Source organism: Salmo salar, chromosome 27, assembly GCF_965601325.2.
Source record: "Salmo salar chromosome 27, fSalSal1, whole genome shotgun sequence".
Taxonomy (NCBI): Eukaryota; Metazoa; Chordata; class Actinopteri; order Salmoniformes; family Salmonidae; genus Salmo; species Salmo salar.
In genome coordinates, this window is record NC_138317.1 from 45,067,287 (window position 1) to 45,090,075 (window position 22,789).

The 22,789-nt window shown below is 41.5% G+C and overlaps 1 protein-coding gene across 4 annotated transcripts in view; it reads left to right on the plus strand.

Moving 5' to 3' along the window:
• Positions 1–7,082: 7,082 nt before the first annotated feature.
• LOC106589122 (protein FAM91A1) overlaps positions 7,083–22,789 on the plus strand; it is a 100,588-nt gene continuing 84,881 nt past the window's right edge. For 2 of the 4 annotated variants that reach the window (XM_082970263.1, XM_082970264.1), the window contains exons 1-4: positions 7,083–7,355; positions 9,797–9,881; positions 13,636–13,787; positions 17,079–17,136. In XM_082970263.1, coding sequence (XP_082826389.1) covers positions 7,284–7,355; positions 9,797–9,881; positions 13,636–13,787; positions 17,079–17,136 — 367 coding nt within the window. In that variant the 5' untranslated portion in view covers positions 7,083–7,283. Of the gene's footprint in view, positions 7,356–9,796; positions 9,882–13,635; positions 13,788–14,096; positions 14,126–14,870; positions 14,892–17,078; positions 17,137–22,789 lie in introns of those variants that run through there. The other 2 variants (XM_082970266.1, XM_082970265.1) reach the window with 2 other exon arrangements.

Here is a 22,789-nt window from a genome sequence, read left to right on the forward strand (position 1 = left end):
AACCAGATCTATAACTATAGTCAGATCTACAACTATAGTCAGATCTACAACTACAAACCAGATCTATAACTATAGTCAGATCTACAACTACAAACCAGATTTATAACTATAGTCAGATCTACAACTACAAACCAGATCTACAACTATAGTCAGATCCATAACTACAAACCAGATCTACAACTATTGTCAGATCTATAACTACAAACCTGATCTACAACTATAGTCAGATCTACAACTATTGTCAGATCTATTGTCAGATCTATAACTACAAACCAGATCTACAACTATAGTTAGATCTATAACTACAAACCAGATCTATAACTATTGTCAGATCTATAACTACAAACCAGATCTACAACTATAGTCAGATCTACAACTATTGTCAGATCTATTGTCAGATCTATAACTACAAACCAGATCTATAACTATTGTCAGATCTATAACTACAAACCAGATCTACAACTATAGTCAGATCTATAACTACAAACCAGATCTATAACTATAGTCAGATCTACAACTATAGTGAGATCTACAACTACAAACCAGATCTATAACTATAGTCAGATCTATAACTATAGTCAGATCTATAACTACAAACCAGATCTATAACTACAGTCAGATCTACAACTACAAACCAGATCTATAACTACAAACCAGATCTATAACTATAGTCAGATCTATAACTACAAACCAGATCTATAACTATAGTCAGATCTATAACTACAAACCAGATCTATAACTATAGTCAGATCTACAACTACAAACCAGATCTATAACTATAGTCAGATCTACAACTATAGTCAGATCTATAACTATAGTCAGATCTATATCTGTAGTCAGATCTACAACTATAGTCAGATCTATATCTGTAGTCAGATCTAAAACTACAAACCAGATCTATAACTATAGTCAGATCTACAACTACAAACCAGATCTATAACTATAGTCAGATCTACAACTATAGTCAGATCTATAACTACAAACCAGATCTATAACTATAGTCAGATCTATAACTACAAACCAGATCTATAACTATAGTCAGATCTACAACTATAGTCAGATCTATAACTACAAACCAGATCTATAACTATAGTCAGATCCATAACTACAAACCAGATCTATAACTACAAACCAGATCTATAACTACAAACCAGATCTATAACTATAGTCAGATCTATAACTATAGTCAGATCTACAACTATAGTCAGATCTACAACTATAGTCAGATCTATAACTACAAACCAGATCTATAACTATAGTCAGATCCATAACTACAAACCAGATCTACAACTATAGTCAGATCTACAACTATAGTCAGATCTACAACTATAGTCAGATCTATAACTATAGTCAGATCTATAACTATAGTCAGATCTATAACTACAAACCAGATGTGTAATTATAATCGGATCTTTAGCTAGTCTTTAGCTAGCCAGATCTACAGTACCAGTCAAAAGTTTTAGAACACCTGCTCATTCAAGGGTTTTCTTTAATTGACTATTTTCTACATTGTAGAATAATAGTGAAGACATCAACACTATGAAATAACACATTTTGAATCATGTAGTAACAAAAAAGTGTTAAACAAATCAAAATATATTTTCAAATTTAGATACGTCAAAGTAGCCACCCTTTGCCTTGATGACAGCTTTGTACACTCTTGGCATTCTCTCAACCAGCTTCATGAGGAATGCTTTTCCAACAGTCTTGAAGGAGTTCCCACGTATGCTGAGCACTTGTTGGCTGCTTTTCCTTCACTCTGTGATCCAACTCATCCCAAACCATCTCAATTGGTTTGAGGTTGGGTAAATAAGAATTTGTTCTTAACTGACTTGCCTAGTTAAATAAAGGTTAGATAAAATGTTTAAAAATTAAATAATTGTGGAGGCCAGGTCATGTGATGCAGCACTCAGGTCATCTGATGCAGGTCATCTGATGCAGGTCATCTTTCTCCTTCTTGGTCAAATAGCCCTTATGTAGCCTGGAGGTGTGTTGGATCATTGTCCTGTTGAAAAACAAATGATAGTCCCACTAAGCCCAAACCAGGTGGGATGGTGTGTGGCTGCAGAATGCTGTGGTAGCCATACTGGTGAAGTGTGCCTTGAATTCTAAATAAATCACAGACAGTGTCACCAGCAAAGCATCCCCAAACCATCACACCTCCTCCTCCGTGCTTCACGGTGGGAACTACACGTGCCAAGATCATCCGTTCACCTACTCTGCGTCTTACAAAAAAACTGGACTCCAGACCAAAGGACAGATTTCCACCGGTCTAATGTCCATTGCTCGTGTTTCTTGATCCAAACAAGTCTCTTCTTATTTTTGGTGTCCTTTAGTAGTGGTTTCTTTGCAGTAATCCAACCATGAAGGCCTGATTCACACAGTCTCCTCTGAACAGTTGATGTTGAGATGTGTCTGTTACTTGAACTCTGTGAAACATTTATTTGGGCTGCAATTTCTGAGGCTGGTAACTCTAATGATCTTATCCTCTGCAGCAGAGGTAACTCTGGGTCTTCCTTTCCTGTGGCGGTCCTCATGAGAACCAGTTTCATAGCGCTTCATGGTTTTTGAGACTTAACTTGAAGAAACTTTCACATTTCTTGTGTTGTGACAATGTAGGGGTGATATACAGAAGGTAACCATATTTGGGAAAAGACCAAGTCCATATTATGTTAAGACCAGCTCAAATAAGCAAAGAGAAATGACAGTCCATCATTACTTTAAGACATGAAGGTCAGGCAATCCGGAACATTTCAACTGATTGGCTCAAACCTATTAAGAAAGAAATCAATTTCACAAATTACCTTTTAACAAGGCACACCTGTTAATTGAAATGCATTCCAGGTGACTACCTCATGAAGCTGGTTGAGAGAATGCCAAGAGTGTGCAAAGCTGTCATCAAGGCAAAGGGTGGAAACTTTGATTCATTTAACACTTTTTTGGTTACTACATGATTTCATGTGTGTTATTTCATTTTGATGTCTTCACTATTATTCTACAATGTAGAAAATTGTAAAAAATTCAGAAAAACCCTGGAATGAGTAGGTGTGTCCAAACCTTTGACTGCTACTGTAAATATATTTTCAGATTTATAACTACAAAACCAGATCTATAACTATAGTCTAGAGAAGATTTTGCAGTTTTATAACTAATTTCGTGCATTTCTACACATTTTGCCATAGGGCAGAGAGAAATATCTGTAATATCTGTGACTGAGAGTGACTAATGTAACAGTACTCTGTAATATATGTGACTAATGTAACAGTACTCTGTAATATATGTGACTAATGTAACAGTACTCTGTAATATATGTGACTAATGTAACAGTACTCTGTAATATATGTGACTAATGTAACAGTACTCTGTAATATATGTGACTAATGTAACAGTACTCTGTAATATATGTGACTAATGTAACAGTACTGGTAACCATATTTGGGAAAAGACCAAGTCCATATTATGTTAAGATGGATAGATTAATTATCTGATAGGAAACAACATGGATAGATGTATTATCTGATAGGAAACAACATGGATTGATGAATTATCTGATAGGAAACAGCATGGATAGATGTATTATCTGATAGGAAACAACATGGATAGATTTATTATCTGATAGGAAACAGCATGGATAGATGTATTATCTGATAGGAAACAACATGGATAGATGAATTATCTGATAGGAAACAACATGGATAGATGTATTATCTGATAGGAAACAGCATGGATAGATGTATTATCTGATAGGAAACAACATGGATAGATTTATTATCTGATAGGAAACAGCATGGATAGATGTATTATCTGATAGGAAACAACATGGATAGATTTATTATCTGATAGGAAACAGCATGGATAGATGTATTATCTGATAGGAAACAGCATGGATAGATGTATTATCTGATAGGAAACAACATGGATAGATGTATTATCCGATAGGAAACAACATGGCCCCTCGTAAACAAGCCTCGCAAACCAGCCAGTAAGATTCCATGTTAAGTAAATCAAGGATAGACAAAACAAAAACAAAAACCCCAAAACAAATTGGTTAACAAAAAAGTGGCAAGGGAATCACCCATAATAACTCTGATACACTAACAAAATCAATGGGGGCCTTGCTTCGACCATGATTTCTTCAAGTTTAGATAGTTGGCCGCAAGACTAATTTACAATCTGACTTAACAAGAGAAAAACAAATGATGCACAACCAAATTTCGAAATTGCACCTTGGGTATTCTACTATTCTAACTCTCAACAGTAATTTGAGACCCCAACGGAGTCCCCACCCCAAAAAATGTTTAACTTCTTAGTGATCCCTTCGCGCGCCTATCCAGTTAACGGGATTGATTTGACAACACCCAGTGAAATAGCAGCGCGCCAAATTCAAAAACAGAAATACTCAAAATAATAATTCATGAATCATACAAGTGTTATACACCGGTTTAAAGATGAACTTCTTGTTAATCCAGCCACAGTGTCAGATTTCAAAAAGGCTTTACGGTGAAAGCAAACCATGCGATTATCTGAGGACAGCACCCCATCAAACAAACACATGAAAATCACATTTCAACCCGCCAGGCGCGACACAAAAGTCAGAAATAGCGATATAATTCATGCCTTACCTTTTGAAGATCTTCTTCTGTTGGCACTCCAATATGTCCATTAAACATCACAAATGGTCCTTTTGTTCGATAAATTCTGTCGTTACATCCCCAAAATGTCCATTTATTTGGCGTGTTTGATTCAGAAAAATCCCGGTTCCAACTCGTGCAACATGACTACAAAATATCTCAAGTTACCTGTAATCTTTGTCCAAACATTTCAAACAACTTTCCTAATACAACTTTAGGTATTTATTAACGTAAATAATCGATACAATTTAAGACGGGATAAACTGCGTTCAATAGCGGATAAAAACAAAGTGGAGCGAGCTTTCAGGTCGCGCCCCCCAACCACAACAGTACACTAAACTTGACCCTTGTTCTGAACAGCCCTACTTCTTCATTTCTTAAAGGAAAAACATCAACCAATTTCTAAAGACTGTTGACATCTAGTGGAAGCGATTGGAACTGCAAGCAAGTGCCTTAGAAATCTAGATCCACATAGAAAACCCATTGAAAAGAGAGTGACCTCAAAAAAGAATTTTCCTGGATGGTTTGTCCTCGGGGTTTCGCCTGCCAAATAAGTTCTGTTATACTCACAGACATAATTTTAACCGTTTTATACACGTTAGAATGTTTTCTATCCTAGCTTCTGGGCCTGAGTATCAGGCAGTTTACTTTGGGCACACTTTTCATCCGGATGTGAAAATAGTGCCCCCTAGCCTTGCGTTTTTTAATTATTTTTTTTAGTCCGAGGGCCTACAAAAGGGGGGCAAAAAATGCCAGTTGCCCATCCTTGATCTATCCCCATCCTAGTGCTCTCAACACATCTATAGAATCAGAATCCTTTTCCTATAGCTCTGAACTAATTTATAGAATCAGAGTGCTGTCCTTTTCCTATAGCTGTATTTTCACCTGCATCCAAAATAGCACCCTATTCCCTATGGCACTACTACTACACTATGAGCCCTGGTCAAAAGTAGTCCACTATATACAGTCAGGTCCATAAATATTTGGACATTGACCAAGTTATTATTATTTTAGCTATCTACCACAGCATATTGGAGTTGAAGTTAAATCACGAATATGAGCTATTAGTATGGACTTTCAGCTTTAATTTGAGGGTATTTACATCCATATCGTGTGAACGGTGTAGACCCTGGTTCAATTCCAGGCTGTATCACAACCGGCCGTGATTGGGAGCCCATAGGGCAGTGCACAATTGGCCCAGATTCATCCGGGTTTGGCCGGGGTAGGCCGTCATTGTAAATAAGAATTTGTTCTTAACTGACTTGCCTAGTTAAATAAAGGTTCAATGAAAAAAAAATTAGAGTAAGACGTCAGATACTTGGCAGCTAGTTGTAGTCAGAGCTGTACCCCAACACTGTTTATACTGGTTGGTTACCAAGAGCTGTACCCCAACACTGTTTATACTGGGTGGTTACCAAGAGCTGTACCCCAACACTGTTTATACTGGGTGGTTACCAAGAGCCGTACCCCAACACTGTTTATACTGGGTGGTTACCAAGAGCTGTACCCCAACACTGTTTATACTGGTTGGTTACCAAGAGCTGTACCCCAACACTGTTTATACTGGGTGGTTACCAAGAGCTGTACCCCAACACTGTTTATACTGGGTGGTTACCAAGAGCCGTACCCCAACACTGTTTATACTGGGTGGTTACCAAGAGCTGTACCCCAACACTGTTTATACTGGGTGGTTACCAAGAGCTGTACCCCAACACTGTTTATACTGGGTGGTTACCAAGTGACTTGAGCCTATGGCAACCTATTCCCTATATAGTGAACTACTTTTAACCAGAGCCCAATGGCACCCTATTCCCTATATAGTGAACTACTGTTAACCAGGGCCCAATGGCACCCTATTCCCTATATAGTGAACTACTGTTGACCAGCGCCCATAGGATTCTGGTCAAAAGTAGTGCACTATAAGGAGTCATTGAGATGCACCCTAAGTGAGTTTCGGTGCTTTTACTCATCTTTGAGCTCTGCGTCTTCTCACACTGAAAGCCTGTGGCGAGGTTAACTTCCAGTCCAGTACTTCAGACAGTTGATTTATGTCATACATTTTTACAGTATGAAAGTTGGAATATCTATGTGGTCAAATGCAAAAAGCCATATCAGACTAACTGGAGGTTATTTATTTATACCTAATAAGTTTGAAAACATTTAAACATTTCTCAATTAGACTTTGTTGGACCAGTTTCATGTGGATGTGTGAGATAGTTTGACATTATTAGCCACCAGCCAGACCGTTTATATTATATGACCATTATGCTCGACGTTAGAAATAATTATGGACATTTACTTTACAAAGTCAGTACACATTGCTGGAAGGGAGCCAACCGTATAATTTTCTTAATTGACACAAAAACATTTACATTGAGTTTGATGCAATAATCATTTTATCAGTGTTCATTTCTACTGCCGTCCCTCATCGATCATTCAACATCCGCTGGTCACGTCTTGGAAGGAAGTGACGAATTTAGCCCAAAAACCTGACGAAAATACAACAAGGAAGTGGATATTTATTAAAAAGGAAAAATTACTTATCTTCAGATAGGAAACGTTTGAATTATCAAGTGAATTTTTTTGATGTTTCGGGGATATAGTTATCTTGGACTATAGTTATCGTATCGTCGATCCATATTCACTCAAGCAATGAACACAGACGTTGAATTCCACATCAGGCAGAATTATCCGTGGAACAAGCTACCAGCAAATGTCAAACAGGTATGTGATCTAGCTAACAGGTTTTTCCACAGCTGGCTAGCTACATCTGTCCGTTAACGTTCTCCGGTGCGTTTAGAAATAGCTGATCAAGTCTTCCGGCGCATCTGCAACAACAGTGATTTTTGTGAATAACCTGAAAGCATCACTAAAGCACAGCTCCATTAGCTAGGTAGCTGGCTAGCCCAATAACCTTAGTCCTTAGTCCAAGGACCTTAGTCCTTAGTCCAAGGACCTTAGTCCTTAGTCCAAGGACCTTAGTCCTTAGTCCAATAACCTTAGTCCTTAGTCCAATAACCTTAGTCCTTAGTCCAAGGACCTTAGTCCTTAGTCCAAGGACCTTAGTCCTTAGTCCAATGACCTTAGTCCTTAGTCCAATAACCTTAGTCCTTAGTCCAAGGACCTTAGTCCAAGGACCTTAGTCCTTAGCCCAATAACCTTAGTCCAAGGACCTTAGTCCTTAGCCCAATAACCTAAGTCCTTAGTCCAAGGACCTTAGTCCTTAGCCCAATAACCTTAGTCCAAGGACCTTAGTCCTTAGCCCAATAACCTTAGTCCAAGGTCCTTAGTCCTTAGCCCAATAACCTTAGTCCAAGGTCCTTAGTCCTTAGCCCAAGGACCTTAGTCCTTAGCCCAATAACCTTAGTCCAAGGTCCTTAGTCCTTAGCCCAAGGACCTTAGTCCTTAGCCCAATAACCTTAGTCCAAGGACCTTACTCCTTAGTCCAAGGACCTTACTCCTTAGTCCAAGGACCTTAGTCCTTAGTCCAATAACCTTAGTCCTTAGTCCAAGGACCTTAGTCCTTAGCCCAATAACCTTACTCCTTAGTCCAAGGACCTTAGTCCAAGGACCTTAGTCCTTAGTCCAATAACCTTAGTCCTTAGTCCAAGGACCTTAGTCCTTAGCCCAATAACCTTACTCCTTAGTCCAAGGACCTTAGTCCAAGGACCTTAGTCCTTAGTCCAATAACCTTAGTCCTTAGTCCAAGGTCCTTAGTCCTTAGCCCAATAACCTTAGTCCTTAGTCCAAGGACCTTAGTCCTTAGCCCAATAACCTTAGTCCTTAGTCCAAGGACCTTACTCCTTAGTCCAAGGACCTTAGTCCTTAGTCCAAGGACCTTACTCCTTAGTCCAAGGACCTTACTCCTTAGTCCAAGGACCTTAGTCCTTAGTCCAAGGACCTTACATGTTCTGTTTAAAGGGCTGTTTGCTTCTGGAAGCCAAAACAGCCAAATACTTCATCTAAAAGGGAATCAATTACAATATAATTCTAAAAACAGAAATCCCTTTACTTTCATATCACATCAAAATAATTTCACAAATGTAATATAATACACTTACTGTACATTTTTTTTAAACTCCATTGCAGCAGACAGTATTTTTAGTGACGTGTCCAACATTGTAATCAGTAACGTAATTTTAGGATTAGCCCAAACTCGGTAACATGATCTGATTACATTCAGTTACATTTAATTCTTCTTCTAATGCCTCTTAATGGGAAAGTAATATAAAAGTAAGTTACAAATTGAACCACATCTATTGCAGGATAAAGCAATGTTAAAGTTTACATAGCTGGTCATTGTGGATGTTACATTTTACTTTGTGTTGGTTGTGTAGGCTTCTTGTAACCCATCGCTTTCTACTCCATATAGTAATATGATTAAATTATATCTTTACATTAATATATATAATTTAGAAGTCCAAAAATTGATGTAGCAACTACAGATTTCCCCTTTTTAAATCTATGAAAAGTGGGTGGGTCTGAGCATGTGTCCCTTAGGCCTATGGATGGATGTTTTTACCAGCATGAACTAGAAGCCCCACTGTTATTCTATAGGCTGGGATCCACACTATGCAGGTGTTAGAAGAGCACATTTTGTCCACTGGTTTTAAAAATAAATTAATCCTCGAAGTAATCATCTCGTTTTTTTAAAAAGTATCTGTAATCTGATTACAATATTTTTGCTGGTAACGGATTACAGTTACCGTTTTTAAAAAAAAATCCGTTACTCCCCAACCCTGCTAATTAGCACAGGTAGTCCACTCTGTCTTCCGTCAGTTTTTTCTGTTAAACACGCGCTGTAACATGGAAATAGGTCCGTGTGAGATCATTCATCCTATAAAGGTATGGAGTAACTACTAAACAAAAATATAAACGCAACATGAGGTCCTGGGCTGCCGTGGTTACACGTGGTCTGAGGTTGTGAGGCCAGTTGGTAATGCCAAATTCTGTAAAACGACAGGTGGCTTATGGTAGAGAAATGAACGTTACCTTCTCTGGCAACAGCTCGGGTGGACATTCCTGCAATCAGCACGCCAACAGCACGCTCCCTCAAAACTTGAGACATCTGTGGCATAATACTTACTGTATGCAATCATGCTTACTGAGTTACTGTATATGTTACTGTATATTAATTCATCTCAATGTCCTGTTTTCATTTACAGAGTGTTGGGAACTCGCAGCGTGAATATGAGAAACACGTGCAGCTGTACAGTATCCGCAACCAGCTGAGGTTCCGCAATAACCTAGGTGAGTCAGCGTGGGAGGAGTCAGCGTGGGAGGAGTCAGCGTGGGAGGAGTCAGCGTGGGAGGAGTCAGCGTGGGAGGGATCAGCGTGGGAATCTCAGGCTTGTCAGAATAACAATGCTGTAGGCTATAATTTCCACCCCATTTTTCAGGGCGAGCACAGGCTCATATCCCATTCACTTATATTCATTCAATGATAACCAATCATAAATCATTTATTGCCCGGTATAAATGCATTCTTATGTTGACATGTATCTGAAATCATCTATTATTGTCTGGTAGGCCAATACTAACGGTCTATAGACCGATGCCTCCAATCGAAGGTTATTGGTCGCCTACACAGTTTTGCAATTGTTATCGCCGGAGCATCGAAATTCTTGTGTTTCTAGCTGCAACAGTGCAGTAATACCTAGCAATAACAAAAAACATTACACACATAATCCTATATATATATATATATATATATATATATTGAAATGAAATGAAGAAATATAAATATATTCAGTGCATTCAGAAACTATTCAGACTTCTTGACTTTTTCCACATTTTGTTACGTTACAGCATTATTCTAAAATTGAATAAATCGTTTTTTTCCCCTCATCAATCTACACACAATACCCCATAATGACACCACAATACCCCATAATGACATCACAATACCCCATAATGACATCACAATACCCCATAATGACAAAGCAAAAACAGTTTTTTAGACATTTCTGCTTCTGTATATATATATATATATATATAAAAAAAAACTGAACTCACATTTACATAAAGTATTCAGACCCTTTACTCAGTACTTTGTTGAAGCACCTTCGGCAGCGATTACAGCCTTGAGTCTTCTTGGGTACGACGCTACAAGCTTGGCACACCTGTATTTGGGGAGTTTCTCCCATTCTTCTCTGCAGATCCTCTCAAGCTCTGTCAGGTTGGATGGGGAGCTTCGCTGCACAGCTATTTTCAGGTCTCTCCAGAGATGTTTGATCGGGGTCAAGTCCGTGGTCTGGCTGGGCCACTGAACGACATTCTGAGACTGTGCCAAGCTTGTAGCGTCATACCTAAGAAAACTCGAGGCTGTAATCGCTGCCTAACGTGCTTCAACACACTACTGTGTAAAGGGACTTAATACTTATGTAAATGTGTTATTTCGCTTTTTTATTTCTAATAACTTAGCAAAGATTTCTACAAACTTTTTTCTGTGTCATTATGAGAAATTGTGTCTAAATTGATGAGGGAATTTAAAATAATCTATTTTAGAATAAGGCTGTAACCTAACAAAATGTGGAAAAAGTCAAGTGGTCTGAATACTTTCCGAATGCACTGTGTGTGTGTGTGTGTGTGTGTGTGTGTGTGTGTGTGTGTGTGTGTGTGTGTGTGTGTGTGTGTGTGTGTGTGTGTATATGTATGTATGTATGTATGTATATATATATATATATAATGCTGTGCATAGACAGTATGGACAGTATATAGATAGAACAGGTGTGTACAACAGTAGTTATATAGGATGAACCAGGACGTAGAATACAGTATATACATATGAAGTGGACAGCAGTAGTTATATAGGATGAACCAGGACTAGAATACAGTATATACATATGAAGTGGACAGCAGTAGTTATATAGGATGAACCATGACTAGAATACAGTATATACATATGAAGTGGACAGCAGTAGTTATATGGGATGAACCAGGACGTAGAATACAGGGTTGATTACAGTAAAATATACTAGAATACAGTATATACATATGGAGTGGGTAAAACAGTATGTAAATAAAGTGACCGGTGTTCCATGACTCTATGTATATCGGACAGCGGGGTTGATTACAGTCACATATACTTCACTGCATTGGATCACTTGTGTTGTACTTTAAAGGAACGGGTGTAATTCAGATAGACTGATCAGTGGGACACACCTGCATCTGTGGAGTCGAAGTGCTGATTTAAGAAGATCAGTTGTGGCCTTTTTGGATCACAATCAATAAGATCAACGCTCCTGCTCTGAGATGCTTGATACGTGGTCTGTTCTTTGTAAATCCCAGCTTTCCTACCCATTGCCCATTGCAGCAGTGCAATTCCACACATATTGTTATGGGGCTGAAAGAGAAATGTGCAGTTGTACAGCTAATTACCTGCAATTCCACACATTCTGCCATGGCTTTTATGCTTCCTGAAGTGACTGAAACATTATAACTAAATCAATGGGGACCATTCCATGACGTTTCGTCCTGCTTATCTAGTTTTCATTTTTGGTGATCGTTCGTAACCTTTTACCATTCCCGAAAATGTTTTTCTAAACCATTTTAATCATATCTTTTGCAGTTGCAGGGAAACCGGTGAAACCCTACTGCCTATCTGATCTCTGATCTGAGTGTTTGTCCTAGTCTGTCTATCTGATCTGAATGTCTCTGTCCTACCCTGTCTATCTGATCTGAATGTCTCTGTCCTACCCTGTCTATCTGATCTGAATGTCTCAGTCCTACCCTGTCTATCTGATCTGAGTGTCTCTGTCCTACCCTGTCTATCTGATCTGAATGTCTCTGTCCTACCCTGTCTATCTGATCTGAATGTCTCTGTCCTACCCTGTCTATCTGATCTGAATGTCTCTGTCCTACCCTGTCTATCTGATCTGAATGTCTCTGTCCTACCCTGTCTATCTGATCTGAATGTCTCTGTTCTACCCTGTCTATCTGATCTGAGTGTCTCTGTCCTACCCTGTCTATCTGATCTGAATGTCTCTGTCCTACCCTGTCTATCTGATCTGAATGTCTCTGTCCTACCCTGTCTATCTGATCTGAATGTCTCTGTCCTACCCTGTCTATCTGATCTGAATGTCTCTGTCCTACCCTGTCTATCTGATCTGAATGTCTCTGTCCTACCCTGTCTATCTGATCTGAATGTCTCTGTCCTACCCTGTCTATCTGATCTGAATGTCTCTGTCCTACCCTGTCTATCTGATCTGAATGTCTCTGTCCTACCCTGTCTATCTGATCTGAATGTCTCTGTCCTACCCTGTCTATCTGATCTGAATGTCTCTGTCCTACCCTGTCTATCTGATCTGAATGTCTGTCCTACCCTGTCTATCTGATCTGAATGTCTCTGTCCTACCCTGTCTATCTGATCTGAATGTCTCTGTCCTACCCTGTCTATCTGATCTGAGTGTCTCGGTCCTACCCTGTCTATCTGATCTGAATGTCTCTGTCCTACCCTGTCTATCTGATCTGAATGTCTCTGTCCTACCCTGTCTATCTGATCTGAATGTCTCTGTCCTACCCTGTCTATCTGATCTGAATGCCTCTGTCCTACCCTGTCTATCTGATCTGAATGCCTCTGTCCTACCCTGTCTATCTGATCTGAATGTCTCTGTCCTACCCTGTCTATCTGATCTGAATGTCTCTGTCCTACCCTGTCTATCTGATCTGAATGTCTCTGTCCTACCCTGTCTATCTGATCTGAATGTCTCTGTCCTACCCTGTCTATCTGATCTGAATGTCTCTGTCCTACCCTGTCTATCTGATCTGAATGTCTCTGTCCTACCCTGTCTATCTGATCTGAATGTCTCTGTCCTACCCTGTCTATCTGATCTGAATGTCTATTCTTCCCTGTCTCTATCTGATCTGTGTCTGTCTGTCCTTATCAGTCCCTATCTGATCTGTCTCTGTCCTCTCCCCCCCTGTCCCTGTCTGATCTGTCTCTGTCCTCTCCCCCCCTGTCCCTGTCTGATCTGTCTCTGTCCTCTCCCCCCTGTCTGTCCAGTGAGACACGTGAGGAAGGATGAGAGGAAGTACTATGAGGAGCTGCTGAAGTACAGCCGAGATCACCTGATGCTCTACCCCTACCACCTGTCTGACATCATGGTGAAAGGCCTCCGCATCACCCCGTTCTCCTACTATATCAGTATCATGGAGGTACAGTAATACTATATACTATTACTATATATAAGATATCCACTGTAGTCACCCCTTCTCCTACTATATCAGTATCATGGAGGTACAGTAATACTATATACTATTACTATATATAATATTATAATATATCAGCTGTAGTCACCCCTTCTCCTACTATATCAGTATCATGGAGGTACAGTAATACTATATACTATTACTATATATAATATATCCACTGTAGTCACCCCGTTCTCCTACTATATCAGTATCATGGAGGTACAGTAATACTATATACTATTACTATATATAATATATCCACTGTAGTCACCCCGTTCTCCTACTATATCAGTATCATGGAGGTACAGTAATACTATATACTATTACTATATATAATATTATAATATATCAGCTGTAGTCACCCCTTCTCCTACTATATCAGTATCATGGAGGTACAGTAATACTATATACTATTACTATATATAATATATCTACTGTAGTCACCCCTTCTCATGGAGGTACAGTAATACTATATACTATTACTATATATAATATATCCACTGTAGTCACCCATTCTCCTACTATATCAGTATCATGGAGGTACAGTAATACTATATACTATTACTATATATAATATATCCACTGTAGTCACCCCTTCTCCTACTATATCAGTATCATGGAGGTACAGTAATACTATTACTATATATAATATATCCACTGTAGTCACCCCTTCTCATGGAGGTACAGTACTACTATATACTATTACTATATATAATATATCTACTGTAGTCACCCCTTCTCCTACTATATCAGTATCATGGAGGTACAGTAATACTATATACTATTACTATATATAATATATCAACTGTAGTCACCCCTTCTCCTACTATATCAGTATCATGGAGGTACAGTAATACTATTACTATATATAATATATCCACTGTAGTCACCCCTTCTCATGGAGGTACAGTACTACTATATACTATTACTATATATAATATATCTACTGTAGTCACCCCTTCTCCTGCTATATCAGTATCATGGAGGTACAGTAATACTATATACTATTACTATATATAATATATCCACTGTAGTCACCCCTTCTCCTACTATATCAGTATCATGGAGGTACAGTAATACTATATACTATTACTATATATAATATATCAACTGTAGTCACCCCTTCTCCTACTATACCAGTATCATGGAGGTACAGTAATACTATATACTATTACTATATATAATATATCCACTGTAGTCACCCCTTCTCCTACTATACCAGTATCATGGAGGTACAGTAATACTATTACTATATATAATATATCAACTGTAGTCACCCCTTCTCCTACTATGTCAGTATCATGGAGGTACAGTAATACTATTACTATATATAATATATCCACTGTAGTCACCCCTTCTCCTACTATACCAGTATCATGGAGGTACAGTAATACTATATACTATTACTATATATAATATATCAACTGTAGTCACCCCTTCTCATGGGGGTACAGTAATAATATACAGTTGAAGTCGGAAGTTTACATACACCTTAGCCAAATACATTTAATCTCAGTTTTTCACAATTCCTGACATTTAATCCTAGTTAAAATTCCCTGTTTTAGGTCAATTAGGATCACCACTTAATTTTAAGAATGTGAAATGTCAGAATAATAGTAGAGAGAATGATTTATTTCAGCTTTTATTTCTTTCTTCACATTCCCAGTGGGTCAGAAGTGTACATACACTCAATTAGTATTTGGTAGCATTGCCTTTAAATTGTTTAACTTGGGTCAAACGTTTCGGGTAGCCTTCCACCAGCTTCCCACAATAAGTTAGGTGCATTTTGGCCCATTCCTCCTGACAGAACTGGTGTAACTGAGTCAGGTTTGTAGGCCTCCTTGCTCGCACACACTTTTTCAGTTCTGCCCACAAATTCTATATAGGATTGAGGTCAGGGCTTTGTGATGGACACTCTAATACCTTGACTTTGTTGTCCTTAAGCCATTTTGCCACAACTTTGGAAGTATGCTTGGGGTCATTGTCCATTTGGAAGACCCATTAACGACCAAGCTTTTAACTTCCTGACTGATGTCTTGAGATGTTGCTTCAATATATCCACATCATTTTCCTTCCTCATGATGCCATCTATTTTCCCCCCTTTTTCCTCCAAACATAACGATGGTCATTATGGCCAAACAGTTCTATTTTTGTTTCATCAGACCAGAGGACATTTCTTCTACTTTACACAGACTAATGTCATGAATAACTAGTCTTCACTTATCATGATATCGTTAACTATGTTTTTTTTATTACATTCTGAGCCAGCATTTCATGGCACTAACTTCATACCTGACCTGTAAATATCGTGACTGTGTCCCTCTAATTATCCTGTTTATGTGTTTAATATAAACTGGGGAAGAAGAAATGAACACAGTGGTTCTCGTCTTCAGAAACAGTTGCTACTATGTCCCAAATGGCACTCTATTCCCCCATAGGGTCCTGGTCAAAAGTAGTGCACTAAATGGTGAATAGGGCGCCATTTGGGACATATTTGGTGATTAATGAAGGCTTAGGGAAGGAAGGAATGGTGTAGGAAGAGAAATAGGTTTAATTTGCTGCTCCCTTTTCCCTCGTTAATTTCTCCATCCTTCTCTTCCCCCTCTTCTCTTCCCCCTCTTCTCTTCCTTCTCTTCCCTCCTCTTCCCCCCTCCCTTCCCTCTCTTCCCCCTCTTCTCTTCCCCCCTCCCTTCCTTCTCTTCCCTCCTCTTCCCCCCTCCCTTCCCTCTCTTCCCCCTCTTCTCTTCCCCCCTCCCTTCCTTCTCTTCCCTCCTCCCTTCCTTCTCTTCCCCCCTCTCTTCCCTCTCTTTCCTCCTTCTCTTCCCTCTCCTTCCTCCTTCTCTTCCCTCTCCTTCCCCCCTCCCTTCCTTCTCTTCCCCCCTCCCTTCCATCTCTTCCCCCCTCCCTTCCCTCTCTTCCATCTCTTCCCTCCGTCTTTTCCATCTCTTCCCTCCTCCCTTCCCTCTCTTCCCTCCGTCTTTTCCTTCTCTTCCCCCCTCTCTTCCCTCTCTTTCCTCCTTCTCTTCCCTCTCCTTCCTCCTTCTCTTCCCTCTCCTTCCCCCCTCCCTTCCTTCTCTTCCCCCCTCCCTTCCATCTCTTCCCCCCTCCCTTCCCTCTCTTCCATCTCTTCCCTCCGTCTTTTCCATCTCTTCCCTCCTCCCTTCCCTCTCTTCCCTCCGTCTTTTCCTTCTCTTCCCCCCTCTCTTCCCTCTCCTTCCTCCTTCTCTTCCCTCTCCTTCCTCTCTCCTCCTCTAGGACATCATGAACGTAGAGAAGAGTTACGACTCGCTGCCCAACTTCACTGCTGCTGACTGTAAGTAGAACTGTTGCTGTACTTTTTCTGAGGTGTGTGTGTGTGTGTGTGTGTGTGTGTGTGTGTGTGTGTGTGTGTGTGTGTGTGTGTGTGTGTGTGTGTGTGTGTGTGTGTGTGTGTGTGTGTGTGTGTGTGTGTGTGTGTGTTGCTGACTGTTAGTAGTATTGTAAATCAAATCAAACTTTTTTTGTCACATGCGCTGAATACAAGTGTAGACTTCACCGTGAAATGCTGACTTACAAGCCCTTAACCAACAGTGCAGTTCAAGAAGAAGAAAATATTTATCAAATAGGCTAAAATAAAAAGTAATAATAAAAAGTAACACAATAAGAATAACAACGTGGCTAACGAGACTAAATACAGGGTATTACGGTACAGAGTCAATGTGGAGGCTATATACAGGGTATTACGGTACAGAGTCAATGTGGAGGCTATATACAGGGTATTACGGTACAGAGTCAATGTGGAGGCTATATACAGGGGGTACCGGTACAGAGTCAATGTGGAGGCTATATACAGGGTGTTACGGTACAGAGTCAATGTGGAGGCTATATACAGGGGGTACCGGTACAGAGTCAATGTGGAGGCTATATACAGGGGGTACCGGTACAGAGTCAATGTGGAGGCTATATACAGGGTGTTACGGTACAGAGTCAATGTGGAGGCTATATACAGGGTGATGTACCGGTACAGAGTCAATGTGGAGGCTATATACAGGGGAGTACCGGTACAGAGTCAATGTGGAGGCTATATACAGGGGGTACCGGTACAGAGTCAATGTGGAGGCTATATACAGGGTGTTACGGTACAGAGTCAATGTGGAGGCTATATACAGGGTATTACGGTACAGAGTCAATGTGGAGGCTATATACAGGGGGTACCGGTACAGAGTCAATGTGGAGGCTATATACAGGGTGTTACGGTACAGAGTCAATGTGGAGGCTATATACAGGGTATTACGGTACAGAGCTCAATGTGGAGGCTATATACAGGGGGTACCGGTACAGAGTCAATGTGGAGGCTATATACAGGGGGGTACCGGTACAGAGTCAATGTGGAGGCTATATACAGGGGGTACCGGTACAGAGTCAATGTGGAGGCTATATACAGGGGGTACCGGTACAGAGTCAATGTGGAGGCTATATACAGGGGGTACCGGTACAGAGTCAATGTGGAGGCTATATACAGGGGGTACCGGTACAGAGTCAATGTGGAGGCTATATACAGGGGGTACCGGTACAGAGTCAATGTGGAGGCTATATACAGGGGGTACCGGTACAGAGTCAATGTGGAGGCTATATACAGGGGGTACCGGTACAGAGTCAATGTGGAGGCTATATACAGGGGGTACCGGTACAGAGTCAATGTGGAGGCTATATACAGGGGGTACCGGTACAGAGTCAATGTGGAGGCTATATACAGGGGGTACCGGTACAGAGTCAATGTGGAGGCTATATACAGGGGGTACCGGTACAGAGTCAATGTGGAGGCTATATACAGGGGGGTACCGGTACAGAGTCAATGTGGAGGCTATATACAGGGGGTACCGGTACAGAGTCAATGTGGAGGCTATATACAGGGGGTACCGGTACAGAGTCAATGTGGAGGCTATATACAGGGGGTACCGGTACAGAGTCAATGTGGAGGCTATATACAGGGGGTACCGGTACAGAGTCAATGTGGAGGCTATATACAGGGGGGTACCGGTACAGAGTCAATGTGGAGGCTATATACAGGGGGGTACCGGTACAGAGTCAATGTGGAGGCTATATACAGGGGGTACCGGTACAGAGTCAATGTGGAGGCTATATACAGGGGGTACCGGTACAGAGTCAATGTGGAGGCTATATACAGGGGGTACCGGTACAGAGTCAATGTGGAGGCTATATACAGGGTGTACCGGTACAGAGTCAATGTGGAGGCTATATACAGGGGGGTACCGGTACAGAGTCAATGTGGAGGCTATATACAGGGGGTACCGGTACAGAGTCAATGTGGAGGCTATATACAGGGGGTACCGGTACAGAGTCAATGTGGAGGCTATATACAGGGGGTACCGGTACAGAGTCAATGTGGAGGCTATATACAGGGGGTACCGGTACAGAGTCAATGTGGAGGCTATATACAGGGGGTACCGGTACAGAGTCAATGTGGAGGCTATATACAGGGGGTACCGGTACAGAGTCAATGTGGAGGCTATATACAGGGGGTACCGGTACAGAGTCAATGTGGAGGCTATATACAGGGGGTACCGGTACAGAGTCAATGTGGAGGCTATATACAGGGGGTACCGGTACAGAGTCAATGTGGAGGCTATATACAGGGGGTACCGGTACAGAGTCAATGTGGAGGCTATATACAGGGGGTACCGGTACAGAGTCAATGTGGAGGCTATATACAGGGGGTACCGGTACAGAGTCAATGTGGAGGCTATAAACAGGGGGTACCGGTACAGAGTCAATGTGGAGGCTATATACAGGGGGTACCGGTACAGAGTCAATGTGGAGGCTATATACAGGGGGGTACCGGTACAGAGTCAATGTGGAGGCTATATACAGGGGGTACCGGTACAGAGTCAATGTGGAGGCTATATACAGGGGGGTACCGGTACAGAGTCAATGTGGAGGCTATATACAGGGGGTACCGGTACAGAGTCAATGTGGAGGCTATATACAGGGGGTACCGGTACAGAGTCAATGTGGAGGCTATATACAGGGGGGTACCGGTACAGAGTCAATGTGGAGGCTATATACAGGGGGTACCGGTACAGAGTCAATGTGGAGGCTATATACAGGGGGTACCGGTACCGAGTCAATGTGGAGGCTATATACAGGGGGTACCGGTACCGAGTCAATGTGGAGGCTATATACAGGGGGTACCGGTACAGAGTCAATGTGGAGGCTATATACAGGGGGTACCGGTACAGAGTCAATGTGGAGGCTATATACAGGGGGTACCGGTACAGAGTCAATGTGGAGGCTATATACAGGGGGTACCGGTACAGAGTCAATGTGGAGGCTATATACAGGGGGTACCGGTACCGAGTCAATGTGGAGGCTATATACAGGGGGTACCGGTACAGAGTCAATGTGGAGGCTATATACAGGGGGTACCGGTACAGAGTCAATGTGGAGGCTATATACAGGGGGTACCGGTACCGAGTCAATGTGGAGGCTATATACAGGGGGTACCGGTACAGAGTCAATGTGGAGGCTATATACAGGGGGTACCGGTACAGAGTCAATGTGGAGGCTATATACAGGGGGTACCGGTACAGAGTCAATGTGGAGGCTATATACAGGGGCTACCGGTACCGAGTCAATGTGGAGGCTATAAACAGGGGGTACCGGTACAGAGTCAATGTGGAGGCTATATACAGGGGGTACCGGTACAGAGTCAATGTGGAGGCTATATACAGGGGGTACCGGTACAGAGTCAATGTGGAGGCTATATACAGGGTGTTACCGGTACAGAGTCAATGTGGAGGCTATATACAGGGGGTTACCGGTACAGAGTCAATGTGGAGGCTATATACAGGGGGTACCGGTACAGAGTCAATGTGGAGGCTATATACAGGGGGTACCGGTACAGAGTCAATGTGGAGGCTATATACAGGGGGTACCGGTACAGAGTCAATGTGAAGACTATATACAGGGGGTACCGGTACAGAGTCAATGTGGAGGCTATATACAGGGGGTATCGAAGGTGAGCATTTGCCCACTGAAGGTCAAGACCCTGGTGAGGACTATGAGTACGCAGATGAGCTTCCCTTAGATGGTTTCTGACAGTTTGTGCAGAAATTCTTTGGTTTGTGCAAACCCACCAATCAGCTGTCCAGGTGGCTGGTCTCAGAAAATCCCGCAGGTGAAGAAGCCGAACGTGGAGTGCCTGGATTGGCCTGGTTACACGTGTTCTGCGGTTGTGAGGCCGGTTTGACATACTGCCAAATTCTCTAAAAACAATGTTGGAGGCGGCTTATGGTACGGAAATGAACATTCAATTCTCTGTCAACAGCTCTGGTGGACATTCCTGCAGTCAGAATGTTAATTTTACTTGAGACGTTTGTGGGATTGGATTGTGTGACAAAACTGCCCTTGGCCTTTTATTGTGCCCAGCACAAGGTGCACCTGTGTAGTGATCATGCTGTTTAATCAGCTTCTTGATATGCCACACCTGTCAGGGTGATGGATTATCTTGGCAAAGGAGAAATTGTCACAGAAAAAAACTATTTAATAAAAATAAATAAAAAGTTTTTTTGTGCGTATGTAAAATTTCAGTTATCTTTTATTTCAGCTCATTGAACATGGGACCAACACTTTACATGTTGCGTTTATATTTTTGTTTACTGTACCTGACTGTACATCCTCTCTGTTGCAGACACTAAACCACTGCACCTGTCATTAAAACCACACAAAAGGGTAGAATCCGGTGGGAACATATCTGGATTGTAAAACCAGTTACCACAAACCTCTGCCTTTCTCAAACATCAGATTGACTTGAAAATGTTGCTAGAACGTTATACCCATTGTAATAAGAATTTAATGGCAACATCTTTGTCTTGAAGGTCCAGTTTTGTTCATTTGGTGTCTGTTTGCTATCTTGGTATCTTTAATTCTAGATTTAACTTTGGATTGGAGATGATTGATGTGAGTCTGGAAGGAGAGTTTACAGTCTAACCAGACACCTAGGTATTTGTAGTTGTCCACAAATTCTAAGTCAGAACCGTCCAGAGTAGTGATGCTGGACAGGCGGCAGGTGCAGGCAGCGATCGGTTGAAGAGCATGCATTTAGTTTTACTTGTATTTAGGAGCAGTTGGAGACCACGGAAGGAGAGTTGTATGGCATTGAAGCTCGTCTGGAGGGTTGTTAACACAGTGTCCAAAGAAGGGCCAGAAGTATACAGAATGGTGTTGTCTGCGTAGAGGTGGATCAGAGATTCACCAGCAGCAAGAGCGACATCATTGATGTATACAGAGAAAAGAGTTGGCCCAAGAATTGAACCCTGTGGTACCCCCATAGAGACTGCCAGAGGTCCGGACAGCAGGCCCTCCGATTTGACACACTGAACTCTATCAGAGAAGTAGTTGGTGAACCAGTCGACGCAATCGTTTGAGAAATCAAGGCTACTGAGTCTGCCGATGAGGATGTGGTGATTAACAGAGTCAAAAGCTTTGTCCAAGTCAATGAATACGGCAGCACAGTATTGTTTCTTATCGATGGCGGTTACGATGTCGTTTAGGACCTTGAGCGTGGCTGAGGTGCACCCATGACCAGCTCTGAAACCAGATTGCATTGCGGAGAGGGTGCGGTGGGATTCGAAATGGTCGGTAATCTGTTTGTTGACTTGGCTTTCGAAGACCTTAGAAAGGCAGGGTAGGATGGATATAGGTCTGTAGCAATTTGGGTCAAGAGTGTCACCTCCTTTGAAGAGGGGGATGACAGCAGCTGCTTTCCAATCTATGGGAATCTCAGACGACACGAAAGAGAGGTTGAACAGGCTAGTAATAGGGGTTGCAATAATTTCGGCAGATAATTTTAGAAAGAAAGGGTCCAGATTGTCTAGCCCAGCTGGTTTGTAGGGGGTCCAGATTTTGCAGCTCTTTCAGAACATCAGCTGAATGGATTTGGGAGAAGGAGAAATGGGGGAGGCTTG